A 14,918-nucleotide genomic window follows, 5' to 3' on the forward strand; every position below is an offset into this window, starting at 1 on the left:
CGGAACAGAACTATTCTATAACAGAACGGAAGTGCCTGGCTCTAGTTTGTGCCATTGGAAAATTCCGACCCTACTTATTTGGGTGGCCCTTCACTATTATTACCGACCACCACGCCTTATATGTTGACTGTCTTCCCTAAAGGATCCTGCTGGCCGCCTCGGCCGCTGGGCACTGCGCTTGCAGGAGTATACCTTTTCGGTTTTACACAAATCCGGTCGGCTGCACCACGATGCAGACTGTCTGTCTCGTTATCCCGTCGATCCCCCTTCCCGTGCAGACCATGAATTGGACCCCTGTGTTTTCTCTATATCCGACTTTTCTCACATCGCTGACGAACAGCGCTTGGACCCAACCCTCAGTTATCTCATCGACCGCCTCCGCACAGACAGCCGTGACTCTTCCCTCGCCCTGTTCTTCCACCATGGGAACACGCTGTACCGCCGCAGCATGTGACCTGATGGCGCTGTGCACTTGCTGGGCGTTCCCCAACACTTACGCTCTGCCGTTCTCGAACAAATGCATGACGCCCCTACAGCTGGTCATCTTGGCCTCTCACGCACCTACGACCGCGTGCGCCGGTGATTCTTCTGACCTGGACTCTACCGCTCCGTCCAACGTTATGCAGCCGCTTGAGACATCTGTCAACGCCGGAAGAAACCCCCTGTTCTGCCTCCTGTTTGCTATCCCGACTGCGCCGTTTTCCCGTGTTGGCCTTGACCTACTAGGCCCCTTCCCGGAGTCCTTGTCAGGAAACAATTGGATCGCTGTGGCCATCGATTATGCCACGCGGTACGTAATCACTCGCGCCATTCCAACTAGCTGCGCCACTGACGTTGCTGACTTCCTTTTGCATGACGTCATACTTCACCATGCTGCTCTCCGTCCCCTACCTACTGACCGTGGCCGTTGTTTCCTTCCCGAGTGGTTGACGAAATACTTCGTTCTTGCCCCGTTCGGCACATGTTCACCACGACGTATCACCCTCAGACGAACGGCCTTATGGAACATCTTAACCGCACATTTACCGATATGCTCGCCATGTATGTATCCGATAGTCACCGCGACTGGGACATTAGTCTGCCATTTGTCACATTCGCATATATAACTATTCGCGCCATGACACTCCTGGGTATTGCGTGGGAGTTGTGCGGGGCTGGGGTTGTGCGAAAAACTTTTGCCCCACTACACAGGTCCTTATCGTGTATTACGCTCAGTTACTGACGTAACATATGAGATTACACCGCTCCGCCCAAAGTCCCCGTCCGGTACACCCACTTCCGAAATAGTGCATGAGGCCCGCCTCAAGCCATATTATTCCTCCTCTACATAGCACGCCTAATACGCACCGGGACGTTGCATTTTGCTGAGGGGGATAGTGTTACCGGGAAACGCGTGACCGATGAAGGAAGACGAGGAAAGAGGAACGCGTGGACGACGAAGTGTTCTAGAAGACGACGCTGAGAGTGTAGATGGTGCACGGCCCCTGAAGACTTAGCGCCGAGTTTCGCCCATCGCAGCGCACGTTACATTAAATACATCCCCGTGACAACATTATTTGTGGCTTAAACAAATACACCCTCTCGTACGAAATTTACTCCCGTGATTGATTGATTGATTGATTGATTGATTGATTGATTGATTGATTGATTGATTGATTGATTGATTGATTGATTGAAACTTTTTTTCCGCCGATTTAGGAGGCCCCCTACACGCAGGCCTGAGGAACGGGGGCTGGAACCTCCGCGACTAAGGACTGGCGAATATACATTGGTTATTCGCGGCCTCAGCCGCCAGGCGGACGGCTTTCTGCTGGTCAGCGGGGACGTCGCTTAATTCGCAGCAGGGTTACCCAGGCTTCTCTACTTTTAATGTTCTCCCTAGCGCCCGGAGACTTAGGGCATTCCCAAGATATATGGTCGAGTGTCCCCCTCGCTTCGCAGGCTTTACATTTATCATTTTTTCTCTCATCTATCTGGGTGTGAAACAACCAGACAGGGATCGGGAAATTTCCGGCTTGTAATCGCCGCCAGGCTATGGCCTCTTTAATATTTAAGCTAGAATCCAGTGGCGGCATCACACGTCTTCCTAATCTATAATTTTCGATTATTTCTTTATAGGTTTGCAAACGTTCGTCCATCGCCTGGCAGTCGGGCGGCTCCGCGTTTACCCGGAAGTAGAGATCTCGGGCTAAATATTGGGCCGCCTCGTTGCCGGGACGGACGTGTGTGCTGGGACCCAAATTAGGGTGATTTTGCGATCGATTTTAGTTGTAGCTTTTAGAATTCGGGCGGCTTCTTGCGAGACCCTGCCTTTTCCGATATTCCAGAGAGCAGTTTTACTGTCGCTAAAGATCAATCTAGCCTTCGTTCCGACGCAAGCGAGCGCTATTGCGACCTCTTCAGCCGTGTCTATGTTTCTGCTTCGGATGGTGGCGGAGACGACTGGTGCGGCCCTACCATCGACTACCGCGGCGACTGCCGCCCCTGATCGGCCGCTTGCAGCGTCTACGTAGGCAACTTCTTTTACTCTGAATTTTTTTGCACTTTTAACCAGTGTTTCTGCTCTCTTCTCCCGTCTCTCCTTGTGGTATTCTGGGTGCATGTTGCGGGGGAGAGGACGGACAATGATGTTCTCGCGACATTGTGGCGGTGGGGCAACCTTGTCGGCTGTGCCCCTATCTATTTTTCGACCCACCCATTCTAACATGGTTCGACCCGTGCTCGACCTACTTAATCTCTCATGTTGGGCGATTCTCACCGCTTCAGCAAGTTTCGTCCAGCTATTATTCACTCCCATTCTATCAGGTTTTCCGTAGAAGAGGAGATGGGTAGACCCAGTGCCCTCTTGACGCAACGCCTGATGAGTGCGTCTATCTTATCTTTTTCATTGGTCCTGATGTTGAGGAACGGTGTGGCATAGCATATTCGACTTATTATGTACGCCTGCATCAGTCTCAAGAGGCTTCTCTCTTTGAGGCCTCTGCCTTTGAATGCAGTCCTCCTAAATATCCCTGTTACTTGCGTCGCGTAGGTAGTGAGTTGTTTTATCGTTCCGTCGTTATACCCGTCATCTTGAATAAAAAGTCCGAGGATTCTGATTTGCTGGACTTTTGGTACGGTTTTGCTGTCGACCTTAATTTCTACGCTAAAGTCGCCCTTGCCCCTCATTGATTTTGGATTATATATAAAAAGTTCGGATTTTTGCGGAGAGCACGCAAGACCCCTTTCGGCCGCGTAGGACACAATGGTGTCCGCCGCCGCCTGTAGGCGTTCCTCTATGCTGCCATCGCTGCCATTGTTCATCCAGAGATTAACGTCATCCGCGTAAATGCTGAACTTCAGGTCTTTTATGACTTTAAGAGCCGCGGGAAGGCCTCTCATCACCACGTTAAAAAGGAAGGGGGAGAGCACCGAGCCTTGCGGCGTTCCTTTACTTCCCAGGTGGACAGTGGGGGATTCTAGGTCCTGAAACTTTAGTTTCAACGTCCTGTTTGTCAGGAAATCCATTACGTAATTATATGTCCTCCCGCCGACTCCTAATTCCTGCAGTCCCGCGAGAATTTCCAGGTGTTTTACGTTGTCAAATGCTTTTGTTAGATCTAGTTCTAGAATTACCTTCGCGTCTCTGGATTTCGAGTCAATTATGTCATGTTGTAATCGGAGCATTACATCCTGTGTGCACAGGCCCGGTCGGAACCCGACCATCTCGTGCGGCCACAGGTCGTTTTTCTCCACGAAATTAGTTAGCCTTGTTTGGATTACGCGTTCCATAAGCTTTCCAATGCATGAGGTTAGAGAAATAGGTCTGAGGTTTTCCAATTTCGGGGGCTTTCCAGGTTTTGGAATTAGCACAACGTTTGCAGTTTTCCACTGTTGGGGAAGACGACCGCTACTCCATACTGATTGCATGTAGTTGGTGAGTGCCGTTATGGAAGCGTCGTCTAGATTTCGTAGCATTTTATTTGTTATTCCATCGGGGTCGGGAGCTGATCGCGTCTTTAAGCTTAGGATTTCGGCTCTAACTTCCGCTTCTGAGATGGGCGCGTCGAGGGCCTCGTTCGGTGGGCCCGCGTATTGCCTAAGAGGGAGGGACGTTGTATCGCCGACATATGTGTCTACGAGTTTAGTTATTAGTTCCGCGTCAATCCCCTCGAACGCGTGTCTTGCCTTTGCTATTGTTGTGTTTGACTGTGTTTTCGAACTGTCGGGATCAAGAAGATATCGTAGCAGGCTCCACGTCTTCGAAAGGCTCATGTTGCCCTCCATTTCATCGCACCTGTTACACCAGTTTTGCTCGCAGAGTTTAATTGCATAATCCTCAATTTCCTTATTGTGCCTGGCTATTTTTCGCCTGATGTTTTGGTTCCATCTCTGACACCGGATGTGTATTTCCATACCTTTTTTTGCTTCCCACATGTGTAGGAGTTTCCTGTCGACTGTTTTCGGTGCATCGTCTAATGGTAGCGGATTTAACGTGGTGCATGAGGGTTTCTGCCCAGTCGTCGATATTTTCAATATCTTCGTCCATGTTTGCAGATTCCCTAATTTGTCTGAATTTCTCCCATTCGATTGCGCTGATGACACGGAGGAGGACGCAATAATCACTGAACAGTGCAGGCCCAGTCCCCCGCAGAAACGAGGCGGGGAAACGGATCCGCTGGCGGCAATAGAGCGTGGACTAGACGCCAAATACGGGGCGAGACTCGAGCGGCTCAAGATAGGCATCACCAACATCATAGGCGCCCTAAACCGAATTCAGGAACAATCTAAACAAACAAACGCGGCTCTTGCTGCTATGGCAGAAAGGCAAACAGTGAGAGAAGGGATACTTGACCAATTCCAACATGGGAAAAACGCAACCAAAGATTAATTCGACAGTATGGCAGTGGAACTGCCGAGGATTCCCGCGCAAGCGAGCGTTAGTGCAACAACATCTCAAGCAAATAGTTGAAAAACCTCTAGCCGTAGCCCTACAGGAAACTGGCAAATTAGTAATTAAATTATCAGGATATCACGCGTTTGCTACTGGACGGGGAGAAAAATCCCGGGTCACTACATTCGTCAAAAGGAACGTAGCGGTGATCGAACTAGAAATTAGTTCTCGCGACATTGAGGCGGTTTTCGTTGAAATCATCACAGGCAGGAAGAAAGAACCCAGTATTTTCGTCCTAAGCATACGCAAAGTTAGGTTCAAGACATTATTTCGCAAAGCAATGAAGGCAGCCGGAGCTAACCCCCTGCTAATTGTAGGAGACTTCAACGCCTGCCACCAAGAGTGGGGATATAATAGGCAAGATCCAAAGGGCAGGCAGTTATGGGAAGATTTTCACGAATTAAACCTCACCCTGCAGACAGACTCTGGCTGCCCGACCAGGGTGGGAAACAGTGTGAGCAAAGACACAACCCCAGACTTAACATTCACCAAAAACATAGAGGAGCTTAGGTGGAAGAACACAGAGCTCAACTTTGGAAGCGATGATTACGTCCTCGAAATAACGCTTAAACGGGGAGTCAAAGTAAGACGAGAAAAATTTACTCCCGTGATATTGCCATGACGATCTTGCTCTTGTTGCCGCACCTTTCAGCGTGCCGCAAACAGCGTTCAATGCACTTCGCGTTTTAAGTGGGGAAGAAATCGTATTCTGACCATAAATTATAGTTCCCTTCACGATAGCACAGATTCGATTAGTGATTTCATGCGGCTTATGTTCGTGAAGCCCCATCAGGAAATATTTCTTATTTTTTACAGGTCGACGTTGTGTTCCGAAGTATTTGACCATTGCTTTGAAATGTGAGCGTACAGAACGTACTAAATGGTTTGAAGAAATGCAAAGGTTCTCTCCGTTCTTCTTTAGTTTCCGACTCATAACTTGCACAAGCTGGCTCCAAATTGAATATGACATTGTGACAACCGTAATATTGGCGATAACACGTACGTGTTCTCCACTGAAGTCACAATTGGCAGTGCAAGACATCGTGGCAGGTTATGGTATTGTATTCAAAAAATAATTTATCCCGTCAAAGAATATTTACTCGCGCAATTTCTCCCAGATTATAAGCTAAGCCGTTGATGCTTGTAATGAGCCATTTTTAGTGTTTTTATCTAGAAGGCCTTGATTCTCAATACAGCCCTGAATAAGACCCTTTCCAAAGTTTGGAACGAATTGCTTTAACACTGATTTGCTCAGGGTTCAAAATTTTTAAACATCAACTACCGCAACCAGGGAAAACGCAAAAAAAAAAAAAAGTGTGTTAGATTGCGATTTACTAAAGATTATGAAAAAGCTTTCCCAAAACGCCACTTTTTTGCATTTTTAGTGACCCCCCAAAAGGTGCGACAAATTCTTATATTGCTGCATTCATGAACATGAAATAACACAATTGAGTTGTTCAGATTGATTGATTGATTGATTGATTGATTGATTGATTGATTGGTTGATTGATTGATTGATTGATTTAACGTCCCAAAGTGGCTCAGGTTATGAGAGACGCTATAGTAAAGGACTCCGGACTGTGTCTTGTTTCATGACTGATTTAAAAAGTTTTGCTTACACCAACTTTTGCTTCTTCACGGAAACTTCAAATAGCGCTGAAGTTACCTTCTTTTTTGACGAAAGTCCTTTAGCGCAGCTTGCCAGAAAGCTCCCCCTTTAAGTCCCCTCTCTCCCTCCCTCTTTTTTTTTTTTTTTCTTTTTTTTTTTTTTTTTTTTTTTTTTTCAGAGAACTGGCGGTGGGTCGCTTTCGGGATCTGGGGGGTTTAGCGTGGAATGGCCCCTTTATGATAAAGCAAAATGACTATATTGCGGGCTGGTAGAGATGATAGCCTCCTCGAGTCAATGTTTGCGAGCCATCTCCCTCTTTGCCTTCTTGCCATCGGCGCGCAAACCTCTCCAGCTCCAACCATCCGGCCCGATCGAGGGCCACGGTGTCACATTCATTATGGACGTGCTTTATACGGTCGAGTGGTGCCGATTCGAATTCATCAGTGGTCACGTTTTCCTGCTATCCATGTAAGGGGATACGCTTATCCGTGTTCAAGGCCCCACGATAGGCTAAGGATCGATTTTCTCCCTATGCTGCCATACGGTGAAGAGGGGGTGAAGACAATCGAGCAACGCGTGATTCTACCTAATATTCGCTGCTCCTTTCACTACAGCATGTTTGCGCTGGTGTGTTTGCACGCTCTTTACACGGAAAAATGCCGCAAAAGGAACCGCTTTGTCATCCCATGCACCAGCTGCCCTGTTCCTAGACTCTGCGCTACGCAATCCCACTTTTGCTCTGCAAACAAGCCCAATGTCATCTACACTGCACAATCATATGATTCCAACACAACCACAACATTATTTCATGCGTGCGAGATATTTTATGCTTTTACTCAAGCCAGAGCAAGATGGTAAGCGGCTGCTTTGCTTCTAAAAAAACTACGCTAGCAAGGGCTTGATTCTGCTGCCAAGTACTCGGTGAGCTCGTGTCCCCGTGTGCTTTTCATGGCACCGGAAAAGCGCCGCCACTGCACTGTCTGGGCTGAGTAACAAACTTGTAAATCAAGCACCGCGGATGCTCTCATTATAGGTGTATTTCCCCCGCGCTTAAACCGAGAATATGTTCAGGCCAGGAGCAACCCGCCACTATAAGGCGCGTGAGAGGCGACGGAACTTGACAACGCACCGCCCTGCAATGCAACAAGGGAACGTTGCAATCCGACTGCCTCCTTTGCAATCACGTGCCTGAAATGTCATTCGAAGTCTCGAACAACATCACTCGACTGCCCACGTGTTCTAAAGGGGATACGAAGTTGTGGTAACTGCGCCGTGCTCCCACAAAACAGAAACTAACTATGTACAAAACGTTTCGCGTATAGGACAGTCAAATACGCCGCGTCGTTGAGTATCCAGAGCAAAAAGCCAAGATGCCAAGTTTAGAAAAGTTTATTAAGACAAGGGCTGCTATAGATTCACTTTGAAACAGGTACAAACCTGCGGACATAATACGCTGCGCTGACTAAACTTACTCATCATCATCATTTTACATAAGAGGGGAGTAAAAATAAGCGAAATCACAAACAAAAGGAACATTTGAAATATAGCAGTGAAGAAGGCAAACATAATTGTTAAAGGAGCATTATAAAACGAAAGAGTGAACAATCATAGATGCATTGTAGCCATCCCGCTATACGAGGAAGGGAAAAATGGGAACACTGTTTTGCATACAAAGGTTCAACAATATGAAAAAAATGTATACAACACGTGCAGAGGCGGTGCTCAAAAGTGCGACTATGGAAGAAGATAAGGTAAAAGCAGGGTTTTGAATTTATTTGGATCACGCTCATTTACAATCTTCTCAAGTAGTGCATTTCACTGTTCAATGGCGGATGGCAAGAAGGATTTGTGAAAGGTATTGTTACGGAACCATGTAGACGCTGTAGGCTCAGACTGTTAAAAAGGCGACACGATGTTCTATTGGGAGGGAGTAGGAGTGTGCAGTGCAAGTGAGGAAAACAGTAATATAGCTTGTGGAAAAGGCAGAGTTTGGCAATTGTATAGCGATAAGACAGTGGCGGTATGTCAAGTGATGATTTTATGCGAGAAACACTGGTCCTGAGGTCATAACATGAAGTAAAGGGCCGCGCGACTCTGTACTGATTCTAATGCGTCAATTAGGTATGACTGGTGTGGATTCAAAATGGGTGAGGCATATCCAAGTTTCCTTCCTTTCCTTTCCTACGCTTTCCTTCCAAGGAAGGAAAGCGTAGCAGGGGGCGGCAGAAAGTAAGGGGTCAAGTGGATGCAGCTAGCACAGAACCGGGTTAAATGGAGAAATATGGGAGAGGCCTTCGCCCTGCAGTGGGTATAATCAGGCTGATGATGATGAGGATGATGCTGATGATATCCAAGTTTAGCGCGAATGAAAGTTGCGTAAGCAAGTTTGCGGATAAATAGAGGGGACACGGCTAGCAACCTTCTCAGTCGGTTGAGCTATTTCGAACTTTTAGCTATACTATGTTTAATATGTATGTGCTCGGACCTGAAAGTTTGCTAGTGATTTTTACTCCTAAGTGCCGGTAGGACTCGACTTGTGTTAGGGGGATTGTCATTAAAGAATACTGATAATTTAAGCTATTGCGTATACGTGATACTGTCATGAACTTGCATTTTGAAACGTTCAGTGTAATCAGCCACCTGGTGCAGTTAGTTATTTCGTTGAGGTCATTTTGGAGGAGGTCTTGGTAGTTGTTCGACGATACGCGTCGGTACAGAATGCAGTCGTCTGCGAAAAGGCGAAATGATGATGAGATGTTGCAAGCAAGGTCGTTAATGAATACCAAAAAAAGAAGAGGACCGAGCACAGAGCGTTGAGGAACACCTGAAATGGCGTTTCAAGCTGAGTAATGGTGGTTATCTATTAAAGTTCGTTGCGGACAGTTAGAAAGGAAACAGTGGATCCGTGATAAACGAGGGGGTCAAGAGGGGGCTCGAAAGTTTAGTCATGAGGCGATGATGGGGTACGCAGTCAATGCTTTTGAAAAGTTCCGATAAATGACGTCAGTTTGAAAGCCGAAGTCAAGATTAAGGTGAAGGTCTGTTGTAAATTACAATAGCTGTGTTTCGCATGAAAGGTCTCGACGAAAACCTTGCTGGGGCCCTATTCTCGACAATTCGCCATTTTGTTCAAATTGTGACGTACGCGTGACGTGTGCAGTAGGACGGTGCCAGGTTACGTAAGCACACAATCGTGTTACGCATTCTGAAGAAAAAGAGAAATTAAGTGACAGAAAAAAGCGAGCTGTCGTTTGCTACTTATATTGGTGCCAAGTAGAAATACGACGGTGCTCAGGAACCAATACTCTGAGGTGCATTCCATAATTCGGAAGTCACGGGTTGCAGTGAGGCGAGTAAAGTATGTTGTGGCGTTGCGGTATTAGTGTGTCATCACATAATTGCGGTCGAACATTCAGCATCAGCTACGCGCGGAAAGGCTGCGCGAGTTTCAGCTGAAGAGCAAGAATGGCAATAGAATAGTCGCCGTGAGTTGGTGCAAAATGAGAACGGAAAGTAGCATTGCTGTTCATAAGCGCCGATGACCTCTCACGTTCACTTATCAGCGGCTTTTAAATGCAGGAACTAGAACGTTTAAGGACTTGGTCGTAAACAGAAGGAATCGACAGGTTTCCAAAGCAACTCCAGCACTGACGAAGAGGCGCCGGCACAGACGGTAATGTCCATATCTGAGGACAACGCTCGCAGTCTCAAAGTATCAATTACTGTTAGGTACTGGCTGTGCAACCCACCTTTTTCGAAAAGCCGCGTTATGACCAGCTACCGTCAGGTCACCAAGTCTGCTTAAGTTTCTAACATATTGTGTCGGCTTGAGTTGTGTCGAGCGCGGAAAGCAGCGCAGAGAAAGAGAGACGGATGGAGAGAGAGAGAAAGTCTTCCACACACACACAAACGAAGTGGAAGGCGTACGCTGGGCCTTACACCTAGTCGATTAAATTTTCGTTCGCTGGCGTGCGCTGGCGTGCGAAAAGCTCTTGCAAAACGCAAAAGATGTCCGAGAAAGAGAACAAAACAGAAGAACAGAATAGCAGGAAGGTTAATTAGGCAATTCTCAGGCTACTGTACATGTGCAGATGGGATAAATGTAAAATAAGGAAAGAAAGCGAAAGATGATCGAGGAAATCTTGGTATGAAGCTAGGGCGGCGGCGCGCGCGCGTGTTCCTTACTGTAGAAACGGTAAAATGCAAATCAAACAGAGATATTATTTTCCGGCTGTATTAAAAAAAAAAGAAATCAACACAAAATGTCACTCAACTATATCATATGACTAGAGGGTACCGTCATAACGTGCTCCGGAGTAGTTTTTTGTTTTCTAAAAATTAAGCAAATGGTGAGCCCGCATGCATATTAAAAGAAAATTTTATATATGAAACACATCACATGTGGCAAGCAAACATGTGCCATGTACATGGAACATACATTCCTTTATTAAAATAGAAGGTGTGAGTATTTTTGCTTGCTTTGCCCATCGTGGGAAGGCTGTTCAATTCATTGACATTGCAGTGAGTGCATAGTGCAAGACAAAAAGGGCAGTGTTTAGGGCCGACGTTTAAGAAAGTCTTTGGTGATCCTTCGCTGCATGTCGCGCGAAGTTCCTGCACAGCCATCGAACCATATGAGCCCTCAGGTTGTACTCACGAACCGATCAGACATAATTAGAAAGCATCGCGGTGCTCTCCGAAATTCATCTTGGTTTGGTGGGAGCTGTTTAACTCAGAGACAAAGAGAAGAAAACACGGGACTGGGGCCTTTATTTCTCTCATTTTCTTTGTCTCTGTGCTAAAGAGCGGCTACGAAACCATCATGAACAACCTACAACTCGCCAAACTTCCGGCCCTTTTTGTTCCTCTCTGAAATGCCTCGTCTCGCGCAGATCAACCGTAACAGGATGGTAGCCACGACCCTCGTGCGGCTGTAAATCTGCGTCTTCATTATTGATCCTCTAAAAGATGACACAGCTGAAAAGTGCTCTTATGACGTCGTTTCAGTGCTTTCTGCAATTACAACAAGATGTGTCAGCTTACTTCACCACCCACTAAACTCTCTACCAAACTGCGGTGAGCTCACAGCCACCTATACTGCACGTCGAATTCGCCATGTTTTTTTTCGCGGCCACCTCAAGTGGTTCAAAATTCGGCGCCCAACTTTGGTCATTTACAACAATGGCAGAACATCCTTTGCGTAATGAAATGTCATTTTGACGTCATCATTAAATTTTTAAGCACGACGTATTTCCCGCCGCACAACGTCAGCCAATCAGAATTCAGGAGTCGGCTCTTGACAGTGGGCGGTTCATTTCACCTCATTCGTAATACAAGCGTAAGTGCTTCCCTTTCTACCATACTATATACCTCTGTTTTACCTCCACAGTTACTTATATATACCCTCCATGCATCATGAATACCGCTGCTAAAAATCCGTTTTCATGATCACGTCATTTTTACATCAGCGCAAAAAGCCATTTCGACATACCGAAATTTCGCGCCAGATATTTGAAACACGTGACTGTTCTGGGAACCAATCAGAGAAAAAAGAATTGCGCCGAACGGCGGCCATGTGTGTCGAGAATAGGGCCCCTGTTTCGGAAGGAAAAAAGAATTGACATCAAGATGTGATGCAATGGCTGAGTACAGCGCATGCTCTTAGCAGTTCAAAATCAAAGAGCGCGTCGCCATCTTAAAACTTTCTATCCGTTGCTTAGTAATTACTTCAGAAAAGCCGCTACTTCAAATAGAATTCACCTTAAATTTCTCAATGAGCAGTCTACCCATGATGTGCCGAACTTACTCAATTCAGTTCACTTTTTTTTTTCCGAACAATAGCTGAACGCCATTCCCTGCCTCGGAATCTTCGAGAAGTAAACAATATGTATCAATTTTAAAACTTTCTGGCCCCTCAATAACTCAATATTGGAGCTCCGGTGCTTCTTGGCAACACAGAAGAGCGGTCGAGAAGGAGCCTCGGGAGTTTCGACAAGATCTGTGCAAAGCTTGCCGAGACGAGGACAAGAAGTCCTCTTGTCGAAACGCAGCGGACTGCACGTAATTTAAATTCTAGTTTACTTCCTGTTGTGTTGAGAGGAACTTATTATTCCTGCCCTCTGTCTGAACTGTACCAGGTATTCTTTACATGCTCTTCCGTTTTTCTGAAACCTTATAAAGCCGGCTCTATACGGTGATTTTTTACATTAATACAGTGGCATAGAACATACCCTTCTAAACGCTGGTTCGCCAATATTTCTGAAGCATGTTTGCCATTGACAGCTGTATTTTGTGTGTATAGTGATTGCGTTCCTAGTATTTATATTCCCAAATGTAGAACTTATTATGGGCATCAAATGTTGAAGTTCCAATTACCCGCATTCATAAATCGCATAATACATGGCACTACTGTTTACATTTCTCGTATATTTCTAAAATAATTGCGCGAAAAGTTTGTGCCATTACATTGCAACACAGCGACTTCATTTTTTTTTTGCCTACATTTTAACTGCGTTCTTTGTATCAGGTATCTGCTTTTCTAGACTAATTGTTTCCCCTTGCTGCCTGTATGATAGGGGGCCAGGCTCCTCAAGCTATTTCTTCCTGTCCGCAAACTTTTGTTTGTGGGATTAGTTTCGTGTGATTTAACTTATTCATTTCGAGTCGATTGTTATGGGTTTCTATAAATTTTCGTTTATGGCCGTAGTTGCCGACAGTAAGCAAAACAAGAATACTCGAGCGCGGGCCTATGTTATCACTGAAAAGTTTGGCCAGGGGATCCGAAGCCATTCTATACACTGTTCATTCTGGGTGCCCTGCGACCATCCTTAGCACGGTCTCGAATACAGAGGACAACGAGGCTAATTCCAAAATCTGGGCCGTACACTCGAGGGTTCGTGTTTAGTCTGCGGCCGGTGACACATTCCCTCGGCTGTATTCGCCTTCATTCACCCTGTACTGTTTTACGGCGTTTAGTACGAAGATATGAATGCTACAAAAATATGTTTTTATCGCTCAATCCTGAAAAAAAAAAAAAAAAAATTCTAGAACTCAGTCAGGATACCGCTACCTCGCCTACTTGTAAGGTATATTCTTCTTTTCTTTCTTTTTTTTTTAGAACAAAAGCCGCATTTACCTCTAGACCACAGAGTAAGAAGGTCTCACATGCAGTGCCTCTGGGGCGGCTTGGGGCGGGTCGACCCGCTGGTAAACAGCGCCAGGCAGTCTGCTGAAGCGAGCGACAACATCTGTAGTTTGCGGATTGCGGACGTTCAAACTCGGTCAAGCGGCCACCGCCGCACGCAGCAACGGCGGCGCAGCAGTAGCATAGAGCCTCCGGGAGGAAGAGAGGAGCCGACTCCTCACTCTTTCTTCAAAATCCGGGCGACAACGGGAGATCAGCAGCGAAACTGCTTCCCCCTCTCCACGGCTGGAGCGGCGGCTGCGGCGGCGTGCTCAACAAGTTTTCCCCCAACGGTCGCTCGTCGACGCGAGCAGCGCTGGAGACAACGCAGCGAACGAGCCCGTCGTTTTAACGTTGCGTGCGCCTGTGCAGCTGTGTGACGTTGTCGTCTTGCCCCGTGTTGTTGTTGTGACCGACGTGCGGTGTGAGACAGCAGGCATGTCGCTTCGCGATGCTCGGTCCCAGTACACACTGGCCGGCTGCGCGGCAGCGCTGGTGGCCGTGGTGTTCGTGACCGTGTCTTTCTGCACGCCCTACTGGCTCATCTCGGACGGCCTCAACCCGGGAATTCGCAAGTTCCGCAGGCTCGGCCTGTGGGAGGTGTGCTTCGACTACTTTTTCGAGCAGTACTACCGATACGACTACGAATTCCGAGGCTGTCGGTGGATATTCGACCGCGAATACCGCATCCTGCGCCCTCTGCTCGAGCCCCGTGAGTATGCGTGCGCTGCACGAAAGCGCGCGCGCGCGCCGTTTCCGCTCTCTTGAGGGAACGCGAGTTTTGAAACATGAAAACGTGGTACTCGCCGTTGGTAAGTCTGGCTGCGCTCTGCCCGGAGTGAGCAAGCTGCTATGGATGCTTCACGGGCGCCACGAGCTCAGTATTTTATCGATGTTTTGATTGGTTTAACATGCCTTCCAAGCTTAAAGTACTATCTAGAAATTCGCCTTGAATGCTGTCATTGTTTGGATAATTTCAGCAAATTAAACGGGTTTTTGCGTCGTCGGGCGAGAGTGTAAAATCGGCATTTTCAGCAGAAGTGGCGCAGTATGCGGTGGCTCATGGTGTCCTGGCTCCCCGGTGTGCAAATTCCATGGAGGAAGGAAATGCATATTGACCGCAGATTGACCGCTGTGCTTTCGGTGAACACCCGAACCTCACCACTAAGGAAAAAGTAAAAGTAGTGGAATGC

The 14,918-nt window shown here is 47.1% G+C and overlaps 2 protein-coding genes across 2 annotated transcripts in view; one reads left to right on the forward strand and one right to left on the reverse strand.

The window, feature by feature from the left end:
* Nucleotides 1-14,918, reverse strand: part of LOC146192606 (uncharacterized) — a 377,072-nt gene that overhangs the window by 85,020 nt on the left and 277,134 nt on the right. The window lies entirely within an intron of this gene.
* kune (claudin) overlaps nucleotides 13,967-14,918 on the forward strand; it is a 42,757-nt gene continuing 41,805 nt past the window's right edge. The window contains exon 1 of the mRNA XM_084602503.1: nucleotides 13,967-14,437. Coding sequence (XP_084458629.1) covers nucleotides 14,164-14,437 — 274 coding nt within the window. The 5' untranslated portion in view covers nucleotides 13,967-14,163. The remainder of the gene's footprint in view (nucleotides 14,438-14,918) is intronic.

The sequence above is a fragment of the Amblyomma maculatum genome, chromosome 4, assembly GCF_055883805.1.
Source record: "Amblyomma maculatum isolate TAMU_Amacu chromosome 4, ASM5588380v1, whole genome shotgun sequence".
NCBI classification, from domain to species: domain Eukaryota; kingdom Metazoa; phylum Arthropoda; class Arachnida; order Ixodida; family Ixodidae; genus Amblyomma; species Amblyomma maculatum.